The 17,360-nt window shown below is 39.7% G+C and overlaps 1 protein-coding gene across 3 annotated transcripts; it reads right to left on the bottom strand.

The window, feature by feature from the left end:
- Positions 1-822: 822 nt before the first annotated feature.
- LOC130166685 (SUN domain-containing protein 1-like) lies at positions 823-17,060 on the bottom strand. 3 transcript variants are annotated; one of them, XM_056372392.1, is made up of 16 exons: positions 16,766-17,060; positions 9,962-10,070; positions 9,690-9,805; positions 8,510-8,887; positions 8,368-8,421; positions 8,067-8,138; positions 7,278-7,426; positions 6,881-6,931; positions 6,652-6,690; positions 5,984-6,178; positions 5,698-5,835; positions 5,348-5,444; positions 5,098-5,213; positions 4,795-4,968; positions 4,262-4,351; positions 823-4,000 (listed from the first exon to the last, which is right to left on the bottom strand). In XM_056372392.1, exons 2-16 carry the CDS (start codon positions 10,066-10,068, stop codon positions 3,884-3,886), a joined length of 1,893 nt encoding a protein of 630 aa, XP_056228367.1. In that variant the 5' UTR covers positions 10,069-10,070; positions 16,766-17,060; the 3' UTR covers positions 823-3,883. The 3 variants fall into 3 exon arrangements, with proteins under 3 accessions (XP_056228367.1, XP_056228368.1, XP_056228369.1); XM_056372393.1 differs by lacking the exon at positions 16,766-17,060 and adding an exon at positions 12,222-12,478; XM_056372394.1 differs by lacking the exon at positions 8,368-8,421.
- Between the last annotated feature and the right edge of the window lie 300 nt (positions 17,061-17,360).

The following is a 17,360-nucleotide window of genomic DNA, read 5'->3' as shown; positions in this document are numbered from 1 at the left end:
TGTCATAGTCCCTTCTCTGCCCTCACCTGTGTGACCTACACAGCTCTCTCCATGATCTGTTTTGTTCAGCCTCTGTGTTATCTCACATGCACCAAGCAGCTGCCCAAGATGAGATGTCACAGCGGCTCTACAGAGCCAAAAGCTGTGGCTACAGTTTAGAGCAGCCTGACCTTCATGACATGTACAACATAGCCAAATGTAATAAAAGAGCTGGATTCTAATCTGGATGGGGGATGGAAATACACTCACGTCTCATATTAAAATTACATGATGTTGTCAATTTATAGTGCACACAGATGATTTTAATTACATCGAGAACACTGAAAAGTAAAAATAAAAAAATGAAGGGGTAGTTAAAGTGGAAGATTTTCATTTAAATAAGTATCTTTTAAATCACTATCGCTAAATGAGGTAATGCAATCATAACTGAGCCTATGTCTGGTATGACTCACCTGCAAATCACAAGGAACTGGAGTCAGTAACACAAAGATAGTGCCAGGAGTGTGGTTCAAAAACAAACGTGCAATTACCATTCATGGCCATAGTGGTCGCCAAAGCTATCGGAACAGATCACTGAGATTGCTACTTCAAATTGAAACTTCTGGATATCTTTATATGTATCTTTGATTCTTAAATATGGGAAACTGGATGATATTTTGTGATAAAAACAATATATTAAAGAAACTAAGATTAAACATGAATCATGGTCCAGAACAAGCACCCAGATTTTGATTATTTAGAAATGTAGTAGTTTTTAACTATACTGTCATAGTGTTCACTGTACACTGAAAATAGGACTCATAAAACAAGAAACACAAGAAATATTTAACAATGTTTTATTTAATAAATCAGATAAACATCAAAGTTTGGCTTGCAAATAGGCATTGATTGTCAAATACTCAGGAGGTATCTGACAAATGACAGTTTAATTAAAGGAAAAAACAATTGTCAGTACTAGCAATAAACTTCTTAAAAATATCACTTGTCACTTGGGTTTTTTTTTTTTTAAATTGAGAACAATTACCCATATATCATTAGAACTGTGTGGAGAAGACTGATCTAAATGACTCCGATTAACATTAGCATTTTTCTCCACATTGTTCATATGGCTTTACACACAAGAATTACATTGTTTGCATTGTGTGTTAGGAAAGAGCACATGTACACAAAGATGCTGCACAGGCTGTTCAACAGCTTTAAAATATGATGATACATTTTTTTTTAGCTAATATAATTGAAAGAAAAATCTTTAAAAAAATGTTTAAATCACATTATATATTGTATTGTGTATAATAATGCACATTTGAAATGATATGCATCTCAACAGCCAATTAATATTAAATTTAATGTATTAAGTAAAAGTGCTTCAACCAGGAGGAAGTCCTACAGATTTTTAAGCAAATCATGATTCATGGTCATACATAATCAAGATATTCAAGCAGTAATTGTAAATAAAAACAATAAAACTGTACAGAAATCCTTGTATGAAATACAATCACCAATTTAAATACAAAACACAATGCACTACAATGATTAATTCATGTTACCAGCACAAATCATATCAAAATGTTTTTGTCCACTCTTCAAAGAAAAGTTAAAAATACCACCAATGTACACTCAGTTGGAAGTTTACTTGGCACACCTAGCTGAAACTGATGCAGTCTAATACAACAGTCCTGCAATAAATCCTCCTTCATGAAGGTCAGAATGTTCAGTTTTGTTTCAGAGGCTGATTGTTCATTTTGGAGGATGTAGTCTCTGATGCAGTGTAATTGTATTGGGTTAAAATACCAGGTTTTCATTTTATCAACAAATTCTATATCAATGAGGGCAGGCTAAATAACAGAACAGCTCAACGCCTCTCTGTACAATGCACTACTGTTTAACAACCTCTGAAATGATCACACGGTTGAATCAACAGCTCTGAAACAAAACTGAACATTATAAACTTCATGAAGGAGGATCTATTGCAGGGCTGTTGGGTTAGACCACACCAGTTTCAGCTAGGTGTAAATGCCAACTGAGTGTATATCCTATATAAAATACTGTAACTAATATATAATTCCTGATACTGGGTTGTAATTCCCCATGTAATGATCCAAATGACAATTATTTGGACTCGTCCTCTATCATCCATCTCTCTTTTCTACACCTCCTTTTAAGAAATGAGTGAGAAATGATGGATTTTACCTGGATTCACCTCTAGTGCACTTCATAAGAAGAACTGTCTAATATTTTCTCCACCAAACAACAACAAAGAATACATGAGTAATGACTGAATGACAATGACGTACACACTCTCATGTGCAGTTGTGTCATTACGTGAGCAGATATTTTAAATGGTAGACTGATGATTGTACACGTGTCTAGCATGTTGGAAAGTAATTAAACAGTCTTGACAAGCCGATCCTACAAAACAGACATAACACATGAATTAAAAAATTCATATTCTCATTTTACAAATAAATAACACTTTTTCTTTCCTGGTTGAGAAGCTCATACAAAATGCAAAAGTATTATGTACAAGAAAGCAGAAAGACAGACATCATGGAATCAACATGACGCCTTTCGAAGAGGTTTTCAAGTATTCAAGTACTAGTAATAAAATCAAAACTGATGAGTCCAAACTGGCTAAAAGAGAAAACAAATGAAATTTTACCAAGCTGCATATTTTCCTTTCTGTAGGATCATTACATTTAACTTGCCAATAAGAAACAAAACTGATTAAAAACATTCACTGCTGCCTCCTGTATAAATAATCAGCAACATCTATAAATCAGAAGAAAGATGAAAGATGACGCTGTTTCAGCCAGTTCAGGTAACAGGCAACCGACTGGGAACTTTATTAACCAGATCTTAAAATTGTAAAAAATATTAAATATTGAGGTTAGAGCTGCAACGATTAGTTGATTAGTTCATCAACAGGAAATTCATAGGCAACTATTCAGATAATCAAATAATCATTTTTTTTAAGCAAAAAATTTGACGGTTTCTGCTTCTCAAATGTCAAGATTTAATACTTTTCTTTGTTGTCATGAGAATAAACTGAATATCTTTGTATTTTAGACTGATGGTCGGACAAAAATAACACCTGAGGACGCCAGCTAGGGCTCTGGGATATTTTATGGGCATTTTAACTATTTTTTTGAAATTCTATAGACAAAATGGTTCATCTATTAATTTAGAATATAACTGGTAGATTAGTCGATAATGAAAATAATTGTTAATTACAGCTCTAATTGAAATTCTTTGTGTCGAAAAATGGACAGAGAAATTTAGACAGAAGCTTTTTTAACTTCACTTGTGTGCTGTGACAGGAAGCCTTGACATGCGTGATTACAACCAGTTGCTGTTGGTTCAAATCCCAGGACCATGTGTGCAGATCTGGTCAGGAAAGTGAAAGAGAAATTCCTTCGCTCTTTCATTTGTTTGGATACCACTGACGACTGTGTTTAACACTCTGCAGCTTCTCATTGGCAAAATGTGAAGAAATGTGTTTTACCCGGTGGGACTGTGCGCTGTACAGATGTGAAGCAGGAAATACCTTATAAATAGCAATAATAATTAAAACAACAAAAAGTTTCAAAATTATTTTGTGGCACGCTCATAAGACTGAAAGCATAAAGTTTCCAGAACTCTCTGCTCCCAAATGATTTTACTAGGTAGATTTTTGGTTTTTTGAAACACTTCATTCTGTACACTTATTCAAAGCCAAGTGTGCACTTCAACTTGTGCATAAAAATACTCCGATGATTTCTGTCACTTTAACATTAAGCAGTCCAAAACACAGCAAAACCAGCTGACACACAGGAGTCAGGGCCAAACATTACACATGAACTTTCGGATGTGATGGAATGAGACGTCGCGTCGCGCTCAGTGGGTCTCATGTGGCAGCGATCTTTCCGTGCACACGGAAGCGGTAAAGACACGTGTATTTGACATGACCCCAGTTACTGAGGACACGCAGCTCCACAACTCTATAAACCTGGTCACTGGGGTCCTTCAGGAGGGTGGTGGGGGCACGGGACAAGAGAGGGAACAAGAAAATACAGAGACATAAAATTCAAGAGTGCACGCATAAAGAGAAAACAGATGTCAAAATGAGCGCATGCTGACATTCAAGACTCAACAAGAGCAAAAACACTTTATGTGACCTCACACTTTTTATATAGAACAGGAAGTAAGTGGGTCATGCTCTGTCTTTCTCTAAATATCATGGTGTCATATCATTGTCTATTTAGATTTGATCATTTGAACTTACAGGCAGCTTAAAGGTCTGCGTCGGCTCTCCGTCCTCATCGTAGGTGAATGACCCCAGCAGCGTTCCTTCTTCCGTGTCGTTTTTCATTCCCTGAGAAAGAGAGAGAAATCACAGCGTCAGACTGGTGTCTACTCGAGTCAGAAGTGACTTTACATTTCAATCACAAATATTTAGACGAAAACAAAAAGCAGTAAGCCTGGAGCCAAATTCAATATGATGCTGAAAGTCTATGAAAACTTGTCAAATTTCAATTATGCATTAATAACAACAATAAAATGCATCTGTATTCAGCAGGCAGTCAATCTTTTACAAGATGTTAGATATTAAATGATATACTCCGAGAAATAAAGGTCATAAGAACTCAAATTACAACGTTTGCTGGCAGTTGTGGTTGGAATTTTTTAAAGCTGCTTAATCTGATGTGGGTATTATTACAACCGCTCAATGTATCTGTAAATTGAACAGTTCAGGCAGCTTGGTTAGCAAAAAGGTCATGAAATGCCATACTGCATTTCTGTAACGGGAGCACTCACGTAGACTTCAAAGTCTTTGGGCGCGGAGTCGATACGGCCGGTGGGGGAGTTGTAGCGTGGCAGGTGGTCCAGCGTCACATGAGTTATTCTTATGGGGTGAGAGAGAGAGATGACAAGAGTTCCCTGGACGCCGTGGAACGCCCAACATTTCCCTGGGAGCATCACTGGGTAACCCTGGGAGGGAGGGAGGAGACGCAATCAGGAAAAATGAAACTGGGTAATAATGTTTACCTACTGAGTTGATTATGACAAAGAAAATAGTGAAGGAGGGGATGATGATGATGATGATGATGATGATGATACCTGGATAACAGTGCGTGGGCTTTCAGACGGATACCACAGGGGGAAACCGAACAGGGTCACACACGCTGAACGAATACGATACGTCTCCGAACACCTGGTGCTGATCACACTGGCACCTGCACACAGACACACAATGTCAAATAGGCAACAATCATTTTGAAGATTTACCAGTGGACAAATTAACTGCTGCTGTACTGCCGTTTTATTTGCTTTAATTAAACCTGCAGCACAGTATTTGTGATGTTCTGACCTTGAGTCTCCAAGGCGAAGTCGGCCATTTTGTCAGCCACGGGACGTCCAAAGTCTGTGATGCTGCCTTTGTCACCGAGCCTGAGTGCATCCTGCTCCTGATTCACATTCACACACAGCACATACCATAAGTACTGATTTGTACTGACATAAATAAACATAAAATATACACGAACACAAACACATTAAAATGAAATTGGGTCATATAAAACACATTATTCAGAAGTCTAATCCAAAAGCAATAGAGACCACCACATGACACAGGAAATCAGGGTCACAATAAAAGACATCTATGTACTGTGATTATGTTTGGGTCGTCATAGAGACCATCCACAGGGTCTCTGCACTGACCTTGATGCGGTCAGTGAGCCATTTCTCCATAGCCTGTTGCAGCTCTGGGGTTAGATGGTTCTGGACAGGGGCAGTGCTGGGGTCAGGACAGGGGGCTGGAGGAGGCACCAGCTGGATAGATGACAGTTCCTGGGCCAGCTACAAGACAGAGGCAGTCACATTATAGTCACACAGTCTCAAGGAATCAGGTCAGCCGAAGAAGATAACAAGAACAAAAGGGAGGATTAAGGCATGTCTCTGTCTTTCCTTTCAAAAAATCTTGAGTCATCTCTACCAGAACTTTTACCTTAGCATTTTGGGCCTCCAAAGCTTGGATCCTGAGGCCGAGGCTGGCAGCAGAAGAGCGGCTGTCAGTCTGATATTCCGCCATCTGTCGGCCCAGTCCGGCAACCTCCTGCTCCAGGCGCAGCCGACTGTCCGAGTCCATGACGTCTAGCCTCGCTTTCACACCGTGCATGTCCTGCTTTACTCGCTCCTGCACCTGAGAGAGAAAGATGTGGTGGTGTCAGGACGGAATGGGGGTCACAGGGAAAAGTTGAGTCCTATTTAAGTTCCTTGATATTAAATTACATGGACAGATTTAATGGGAACCACGGGCCGATGATACTTTTTACCATGGATACAATTTTTGCTCAAATTCAAAGGTTTATAAGAACATCAAACCAATTTAACTAAGGAAGTGAGATTTAAAGTATGTAACAAAAAGTTTGAAAAGATTGTTGAGTACTGGCAGTGGTGTGCACCTATGTGCTTTTAATTGAGGAATATTTATGAAATTATAAAGTTAAACAGAACAAAACACAGATGGTAATAAAATCTCTGCAGTTCTCCATCACCACCACTAGATGCTACTGTAGCACAGCTTAATTTTCATCCTCACCACCGTCCTGAATTCACCAGACAGGACATTTCACAACACATTTGCTGGGGGGGAACAGAGAGAGATTCTCTCACCTGGGAGAGAAGCTGGTCTTGCTTCAGCTGCAGCTCCGTCTGCAACCAAACACACACATCTGGGTTACAGTTGCAAAAAACAGATCAACATTATCTGCCATTTTTGTTATATTAAGCTGCCTCATATTTGATTTAAAAAAAAAAAAAAAACTGTTCTAGTGAATTTGGAAAATTCAGAACACCGCTATAAAATTTGACTTTGCAAAATTGCTGATGATCTTGTTCTTACCAAAACATGCTGCATCTTCGCTTCTACAGCAGCAGAAACAACAGCAGGATCCTGGTGGGACAAAAGGACTCGTTACTATTGAGGTCACCAACAATCTCACAGCAACAATCTCCAAATAAAAAGGTGTTTGACAGAAGAATCTCTGCATGAAACATTATAGTTGTTATTGTAGTCTTTCTTTTGTCTTCTGTCTGTTTGCAATTGCTGATTTAATGTTGTCTCAAATGTGGACTAAGGACCAGTCTAAATACAGGATGGTTCTGAATTCATCAGTAGCTAAGATGAAATCATTTGATGACACTACGAAACGTATGCAGACACACACACACACACACACACACACACACACACACACACACAACCAGTGCCACACAGATGATCTGCAGTCGAGCCCTACCACCACAGGTGCATGATGCACGATGTTGGGTTGAGGAGGGGGGGGGGCAGGGACAACAGGTCGAGTCTTGGGTTTTGTCTGTGGCGGGGTCTTTGTGACACTCATGCGGGAGATGAAAGAGGTCAACAAGGGAAGGAGGAACCAAATACCTGGAGAAAACAGGAGGAATGGCGCCTTAAGAACAGCAGACACAGTCTACACAAAGCTAACATCACCTGACTCCCTCTACCTCCTAACATCAAAAGCCCCGTCATGTGAAACTTGTAATGACATTTTCAGTGACTCATTCAATCACTCTGCAACGGGATTGGGTGAGGAAAAACTGGGCACGCGAGCAGAGGCAGCCAAGCAGTGCTGCTGTGAGTCAGACGCTACCATCTATTCTAACCATCTTCCTGGGGGAAACCCCAGGTGCTACTAATGTAAGATGCATTCAGGACGGTGGGTGTGGTAGGACTTTCATTAGCGCTCTACAAAAACACATTTAAAATATAAAATATACACAAATATAAACAAAACTAGAGAGGAGCAATCAAAGCTCAAGAAATCTTGCTTTGAGTTTGTGAATGTCACGTCAAACATAGTCTGGTCATTGAATTCTCCAAAGTGATCATTAAATATTCAGGTATATTTCCTTTAAATTGTTCTTTCTGACAAAGAAACATGGAAAACAAGACTTTAACAATGAAAGCAAAGTATAACCAAACACTCCACACGTCCGAGGGGATAATGAGTTGTCTCCTGAATGTGAAAATGTGTTGAATCTGTTAAAAAGTTTATGCCACTTACATAGAAGTAGGAGGAGGAGGAGGAGAAACAGACCACAAGCTTTCTTCATGCGACTGCTGAATGACGTATTAGCTGTATGGACAGGAAGAAAAGTCGTTTTGCAGGGATTTCGAAAGCTGGAGCCAAGTCATATGCAGCGATTGTGAAAACACAGACCTACTGGCATGTGGAAGCTGTATGTATGTGAACATGTACTGTACAAATCCACTTAAAACAACCATAAGCATGAGTGTACTATACATCCTCATATGCATGCAAGTATACACAAAGACAAACTTAAACACATACAACAACAACATACCTAAAGCTGTCATTATTTTTGACTCTGCTGCCACAGCCGTCGATGAGGCAGAGTCTGCAGAAATATATGAAACAATGAGATGATGATGAGTCATGCAAAGACACATTAAAACACACACACACCAATACACTTTAGTACTCACCCTTCAAACTAAAGAAGGCACTGCTGATTCTGCTTCTGTATCCAGGACTGGGAGCCCCATTGTTACTGCTCATTCTGCTGTTAGCGCTGGTGGCAACTGTGGGCTTCTTGTAAGTCCCCTCAGAGGACGAGTACCCGGAGCTGTCCACTCCACTCTGAGTCAGCTCCTTGTGGTTGGGCCTCAGGTGTAATCCTGGCCTGCTGGAGCTGTAGAGCCCAGTGAAAGAGCTCTTCTCCGGAGGCGCTAAGGGGCAGCATGTGGGCGTCTGACTCCGGCTCGATGATGGGGTCAGGGCGGGCCGAGGGGTGGCTGTGGTGGAGACATAGGGTACGGTCCTCATGATCGGCTGAGTCTGGGTGCTCGAGGGAGGAATCAGGCCTGAGAGGCGGAAAAAGACGAGGACAGAGAGAAACAAAAATAAACAGTCAGCTGTGAATAAATACTTTTTTTTTTTTTTTTTTTTTTTTAACACTAAAAGGAGTAAGACCTCCTCTCTGAAAGCAAATACATATTCTATTTTGATTTTAATGGTGTATCATTAAGCAAAGACTAGCAGGTCCAATTCTCAATTATATTATTAGACTCTTTCATCCTCTGGAAAAGGGCTGCAACAAATGATTATTTGAATTTTAATTAAACCTCAATAATCTTTTTTATTCAATTATTAATCATTTAGTCCAGTTGTTCCCAATGTGGGGTCCTGAGAAAACCCAGGGTGTCGTAAGATAATTCTGATGCACTGCAAGATTTTTTCAGGCTTTTTAAGACTTTCCTCCAAACTCTGCATTTTCCTGTGAATTACAGATAACTTTACCTCTTCAAGCCTCTTAATAGTATTCAAATTAAAACAAGTAAAAAAAAAAAAATCTTTCGTTGAACTGGTCACAACCAGCAAACGTACTGTATCCAACAAGTGACGCAGGGTTACAAATAGGTTCTGCTTTGTTAAGAGCAATCGTGGCCAAAACACACAAAATCTTCAAACTGGTCGTTTTTGCAAAACCAACAGTCCAATACTCAAAATGTACAACAGTATAAAACAGAGAAAAGCAGCTTTCAGCTCTGCTCTGCTCTGTCCCTGAAACACATGCTACATGCTATTATTATTACTTTTGTGTTGACAGGAAATGATCTCATCAGTACTCTTGAGCAGATGTTGTGATGTTGTGCTTGTTTTTACCATCAGATATGCCTTCAGTGACGGGCGTCTCGGGGCTGGGTGAACTAGCATTGCTGTCGGCTCTGCTGGAGGTACGGGAGCCAGCCTTACGGGTCCCTGCCTTTTTCTTGAAAACCCTTAAGAAAATCAACAGCACACACACACAAACACACAAAGGAGGAGAGAGGGGCATTAGAGGAAAGATGAAGATTGCTTAACATTATAGTTTGCAAATCAGACTCGCTGACCAGTATCCAAGATTCAGACACATGAGCACACACACAATTACGTACTTGACAGGGTTTTCACGGTAGGATATGTTTGTCACGCTACTCGAGTCAGATTCTTCATCTGAGTTGTAGTAGCCACCGGACACCAGGCGAGAACTCCTACGGGACATGACTGAAAGACACAGAGAGAAAAACAATAAGATATTATTTATCAGTATTTTAATAAGCTCCTTAAACTGCACAAAGTCTCTGGTCAGTACATGCTGGCAGGAAGGGGTCTATACAATACCAGAAGACACACATCATGATTTCAGATATATGGAGTGAAGTCTTGCAGGTCCAGAAACTTCACCTGTCAGCCAACAGGATGCCCAACACACCATCACCAACTAGGAAGGCTAACATAAGCATAATGATAATAAATAGTTGTGGATTTTGTGTAAAATGGTTAGGAGGTGGGTCAGCAGAATAATATATTTCTGTAGCAGAGGCTAATGCTGCAACTAATGCTTACTTTTGTGATCAACTGATCTGCCGATTACTTTCTTAATTAATCGTCTGGTCTGTAAAACTTTAGAAAAACTGAAAAAGACCATCACAATGCCCTAGAGCCCAGGTGGTTCATCAAATGGTTTGTTTTGTCTGATCAACAAACCAAATAATATTCGAGCCACTATAATTGTTGCAAATTAATTTTCTTTTGATTGTTGCAGTCTGACAGAGACACTGTTTAGTAGCAACATCTAGCACACTAGTGCTACTGGTAACAGCAGTGACAGGCTGAATTGTAGCACAAGCAACAGTGGGTAGTAATATCTTAGCATTAGAAGCAGTAGGTAAAGCAACAGTAAATGATAACATTATATGCAGTAGTAGCTGTAGATGCAGTAGCTAATAGAGTAGCAGTACCAGTAGCATCGTAAAAGCAGCACAATTAACCAAGTGTTGAAGTAATAACAGTAACAGAAACAGTGGAATCAGGAGCAGCTGCAGTAACAGTAATTATATTTTACTTTAAGCAGTTACAGTATTAGTAGTAGCTAGTAGTTAGAAGTGGTACCAGGAAAGAGAGTGGCAGTGACAGTGGTGGTGGCAGTTGATAGAGTGTAGTAATAAAAGCAGTAAGTCTTTGACAGACACTCTCTTGGTTAATCTCAGCCACCTGTAATCCAACTAATCTACAGCAGCTGCCCTGCTGCTCAGACACTCACTGAGATTTACAGAGCATAAATTGAAAAAAAAAAAAAAAACAAAGCACCCAAACACACAAAGCAATGCATTTGAACACACAAGCTTAACGAACAAAAGACAGACCCTGTTAGCATGCTATGGCGCAGACACATTCAGAGCACAGATGGTACAAAACAATACTACAGAGTGACAAAAACACACACAAAAGCAACATACCTGAACTGACCCAGCATTGTCAAAGTGAAGAAAAATATCACAGTTTAACAGCAGGTGATGTAGATGACGAGAGCGGAGAGAACAGCCTCATTTCATCGGCTTTATCTCGTGGTCATGTTTGTTAGAAAGTCTCCAGCAGTTTAACTTTCGGAAACTGCCATCACAAAGATTATGTAAGAGGCATCTTAAACTGAGCAATCTGATTGGTCAGAGATGTGCTCTTACAGTGCAGATAATCAGCGTAAACCACAGCTCACAAGCTTAACTACTTTTGGTGCTAAGTCCGCTGGCAAGTAATGTTTCATGTTTATACCTCTATGAAGGCATCATTTACTGGGAGATTTATCACTATGACAATGTTTCCAAAATATTTGTTATATGCTGTTTATTTTCTCTCATTGAAAATAAAATTCTTATGAAGTCTGCCAAGCACCGCTTTGCCCAAAATTACAGTAAACGTAATGTGGTTTCAGCCTGAAGACAACAGGTGCTTCTAACTAATCAATGTTTGTGTTACTATAAGATCCTGTCTTACTGAATGCCACCGATCACTTCAATTTTCACCTTACATCTGACTTCCATGTGAGAACAAACAGGTGAAGAAAAAAAAAGACGAGAAATTGATTTGAAGTACTTTCCAATGTGTTGGCTGGCGAGGGCGCATGTCATGACATTGTGACATCAAGGAGCACACACAGATTCATCACCAGGAAGAAATGTAACATTTCATTTCTTTAGTTCTTCAGTTATGCAACGAGAGTTACTAGACAAAAGTGGACATTGAAGGTAAGATTTTAGAAAGTGGTAGGATTTTATAAATGATTAGTCTATTCACCGCATGGGTTAAGTGAGTTAATCTGTTCTATGACAACAACAACCTCCGCTAGAGTCTCCACACATCAGAAAGTGCACCAACCTTTAGCTTCTGCTCTGTGATCCGGTCTTGTAACTTTACAGTATATCCTGAATCCTCCTGTGCCTGGTCTTGCATGAAAAAAATACTTGCAGTTTGTAACCCGGTGAAAGTTTGAATTAGTCTTCCGATGTAGTTGGCCAGGGACAGGACTACAGTGGTGTAGTTACTAATTAATGCGACTGAAAAGTGCAGCAGGAGATGACAGAAAGGGAAGCTGTGGCTGTATGTACTCAACAGACAGGAAGTTGGCGTGACAGCAGACATGCACATAGAAACCTCCCCTCGTAAAAAGGGCGTGAGGTCTTCATATTTAGAAATTTGTAAGTTTTCTTACATGTGCACAGGTCAGATGTTTTCCCACTAAGGCTTTCCTCAGTTAACATGTTCAACATTACTACGTTAATTCTCTACATCTTATTCTTTCATTTCATCTTCCACCTCGGGCTGTGCGCAACCTACTGTCAGAGTTAAATGATTTTTAGTTTGGGGCTGACAGACTGAGAAGAGTATAAACAGGCAATAATAGCAACGACACAAATGATTGCGCATAACAGCAGCCCATGGCTCTGGTTGCCCATGCCAGCAGACAAGCCTTCTCTGTTTACTGCAAATATGAACAACACACAGTCATACTGAAACTGGTGTATCTGCAGCAGCTGAAGACAATTTCCAAAGCTTTACATTACAGTTGTGTCTGCATTTAATTAATGTTTACATTATGCTGCACTGGAGCAGTAATAAGAGTTATGTTAGCAGCTAGCTCTCTGCTGTCAGTCTGTTGTAATCTTCACTTTCGTGTCTATCCAATCATTAGACTGTGCATGTAAATGGGTTCTCGCATTTCAATTTGCATATTAGCCTCTGACACTCGTATCCTAGGAGATTTTCAATACAGGCCATGGTAGAATTATCTTAAATTGCTTGATAAGTGAAATTACAGGCAGCCGATATCAAGAAAGCTCACTCACGGATTTAACTATCTCTCTTTTCTTGGGACAAGGATTAAAAAAAGAGGATGTGGCTACTGAACTGTGGACACAGAGATGTTTATCACTGCTATCAGACACAACCCTGACATCCTATAGATAGTTTTTTTTTTTTTTTTTTAAACTGAGAACATTTGACAACATGCTTTGAAACCACTTTGTAGACCCTGTTATTAGTAAAAAACAAACAAACAGCAACAAGGACCACAAATATTTTGACTCCACAGCAACAACAGCCAGTATCTGTGACTAAGCAAACAAACGCCTCCCTTTCACACTATTACAGTAGCATTTCTTTCCTCATAGCACGTCAAGAGGCTTTAGCTAAGAGCGTAGAGAAGGGAACAGTTTGCACTTTAATTCCCTCAAATCCTCCCTTCCACTTTAAATGGCATTTCAGTGAAGCCTAGCGCAGCACTTTTCCCCCTCCTGAACATACCAACCCCCACCTTATTCAAGCAGAGGACACCCATGCACAAAGCTATCTCTCCTCCTTTGCTTTCCTTGACAATTATTCCCACTGAAAGACTGTAGAAATATCTGATAGCACCACACACATTCTTCTATAGCTGTGCCTTCTACATTTCTAGCTAATAATCCTATCCACTTAATCTTAAAAAAAAACAAAAAACAAAAAAAAAAAACTACATCTTACAATTGCCCATTCATACTATAAATTTGGAAAGCGGGTTTTGCCTTGGAATAGGTTGCAAGATCATTTTAAGCCTTTCAATTTCAAGAGCCTTGTTGTTCCACTGAAGGCTGAGAAAGCATGTTTAGCCTTGGCCATTATGGCATTGCACTATCCTATGTATTCTTGAGGTATGATCTCCCCATGTGAATCTGAGTGACCTGTACAGCCACGAATAGGCAAATCTCTGCAAGATGGGAACATCCCCCAATAGATAGAAGGAAACCTCCTTCTGATCCTGTGGGAATCATGTGCAGGAAGAGACAGAAAAGTGCTGTTCATTCAGCACAGGAAGCACTAACCCTCTAGAATCTCATCTGAACCGTCATGTGACATCTTACCAGCCCCAACCCTGAATGACAGCAGAAGAGAAGCACATCACATCTGGCACAAGCTTTGCGTGTCAGGTATTGTCAGTGATCTGCCCACAGGATGTGAATTAGAAGCAAAACTCGAGAGTGAAACATGTCTCCTGAACAGCAGTGAGGTGCCTTAGTTATCCCTTTGGTATCTCACATCCTCTTAACCTCCATTTATGGGTAATGAGTTATTATATAAACAAATACAAGTGAAATTCTTTTGGCTGTATCCGGGTGACTCCATAGCGGTAAGCAGCGGTAAACACACACAAACAGGCAAATGTAAAAGCATGTGTAAGCTAGAGCTGAAGCTTACAATTATTTTCATGAACAATCAATCTGTCAATTATTTGTTTGTGTATCGCAGAGTGCAATAAGACAAAGATGTCCCAACAATCAGTACAAAAAAACCCCAAAAAACAACTATGTAAAATCAGAGAAAAGCAGTAAATCCTCACATCGGAGAAGTTGGGACCATCACATTTAGGTTATTATGGCTTCCAAAACTCATCAAATGAATGATCAAAATTGTTGAGTAATTTTCTGTTGATCGACCAATCAAGTAATCAGCTAATCGCTTCAGCTGTAGTGTGAGCCCGATAAGCTGCTCGCAGTGATCTAAACTGGATCAAACTCTGAGGGAGCAGAGATTGGGATGTAGTGGTGGTGTTTGCTAAGGGCGGGGCGGGGCAGGGCAGGGCAGGGCGGGGAGCTGTATCAGGTCCAGTATCCTGACCACTGACACTGGCAGAGCACAGACAAAGACGGAAAATGACATGGGAGCATAAGAGCAGAGTGGTAATGAGAGAAATAGCTAGAGCAGATAGACTGTGACAAAAGGCACTGGGAGGGTGCAGAGAAAGGTAGAGAAAGACAGCGGGTAGCACAACAAAGATCAAAGCCTGAATGGTGGACAAAGGGATAAAATGACAAAGGGGAGGAAAGATGACACAGGAATGTGTGTGAGATATTTTAGTGTGAAAATGTGTGTATAACACTGTTGCGGGTTTAAAAGCCAGCAAGGGAGTTTGACTTTTCCAGTGAGTAGAAAAAAAAAGGCAGAAAAAGAGGGAGAGAAAAAAAGTGCAGGAATGAAAGGGGGGAAAATAAAAAATGAAACCAGTGGGAAGGAGCGGGCAAAGAAAGGAATGCCACCGAGAATCAGTCTTCATCAAACCAAAACTAACTGGCAAACGATCTAATACTGTGGCTAACTTTAGGACAGTGCCTGTGTAATATGACTCAGACATAAAGAGCGGCTGAGTCATCTGTGGGCTCTGGCTTTAGATAAATTACCCCAAAGCCTTCGTAAAGTAGAGGGGGAAAACACAAACTACACTCATTTAAGCTAAGCAGCTACCTAATAGGGTCTGTATCAACATGAACCAGATGCTTGCATTGCGTTCACAGTCTCTGTTTCTTCTTCTCTATTCCTTCAATGCCTTCCTGCATGTTAGCTTTCAGTTAGGCTTAAAGTAGTGCTGGGGAATATGACCAAGACTGATATCCTCTGGAGCAAAGTTGTGCCTGAAGATCTCAGACAGGCAAAATGTAATGCTCCATTGTAAATCTTTAAATAATCAAATGAAACTCATATCAAACAATATGGAAATTAATACAAATGAAAATTTGCTTATAAGCTAACACTGGCACAGTAATCCACAACAAGCAAATAAAATAACTTAATAAAGACAAACTAACTTGTGCTGTTAAATACTTATTTCCCACAAACTTGCTGTACTGAAAATGAGAAGCCATAAACCCTCAAACAATCCAATCCTACGTTTAGCTACACTTCACTTTTTCAGGAAACACCCTCTGAAGCCCCAAGATGACCCCTGATTTGGGATCTCATTACAAAGGAATAATTGTCCATTGTAGTTTAGCTACTACCCTGGTTTCTCCTAGCAGTGAATCTTCACTAGTTACAAGATGATGACGTTAATACTACATGCTCTAATGACACAGCATGGTCTTGTTTTGCTCTCACAAACATTATAACATAGTTCGTGCAGTAAATATAAAAATAAAATAATCTTGAGTACTGTTATAGGAAGAAACATCACAACAATTAATATTTGTTTTGTTACATAAATGAACGCTAGCTGCACAATGATCCGGCTGGTTAACCACTTCTTAGTCAAACTTGTTTAAAGTAGTTGTTTACAAACCTAGTTTTGAAAATATACAAAAACCCGTCTACACAATACACTTAACGTTAATGCCTCCATTAACTGGTAATTGGTGTATTTAACATTAATTTTTAACATTTAAGCAGCACAGATATCGGGTATGTTTTAAAAGTATTGCTGAAATGAAACTAGCTAGGCTACATAAACAAATTAACGGTAGTCCATCAACGCAGCAATTAGCAGACAACAGCATCCTAAAGTCTAACATGAAGCTACTGGACAACGACACACGAAAAGTCAGCGTTTTTTCTACGTAACGCCATGTGACCCTTACTGAACATAAACTGGACTCGTCCACTCAGTGTCCTTAACTTACCTCTTTATGTTGTGAGGTCTGTCGCAGTTGAACAAAAACACCACGCCAACAGCCGGGCGGTACAACTAACTGTCAAATTCTCAGCCAGGAAACGATAATCTTCTCTTCAGCCCGCACGACCACCAAGAGCCGAGCAATTTAAAGAGACATCTCGCCTCCGTTCAACTCTGACAAAGTCCCAAAACAGCAATTTAATTATTGATGAATTTCCATAAGTTAAGTATGGAGCTGGATGGCATGACAGTAAGCTGAGGTACCGAGACAGACGGACGCTCGTCGTGACAGCTCGGAGGTTTTCGCCGCTACAAATATTGACAGTAGCAAGCTGACAGAATGAAGAGACGGACTTCCGGTGCTTGTTTACAAAATAAAAGCTCTGTTTTATGATTCCGAACCGGTGAATTATTATTACAATTTTATATGATTAAATATGCATTATATTAACATTAATAATAACAACAACAACAAATAATAATAACAATAACAATTATCATTATTATTATTATATAATGATTATTATTATTATCATTGTCATTATTATCATTATTACTGTTATTATTATTATAAGTAGTAGTTAGTAGTATTCCAGTCCAAA

Source organism: Seriola aureovittata, chromosome 3 (genome assembly GCF_021018895.1).
Source record: "Seriola aureovittata isolate HTS-2021-v1 ecotype China chromosome 3, ASM2101889v1, whole genome shotgun sequence".
Lineage (NCBI taxonomy): Eukaryota > Metazoa > Chordata > Actinopteri > Carangiformes > Carangidae > Seriola > Seriola aureovittata.
This window is presented reverse-complemented; position numbering and strand designations above follow the sequence as displayed.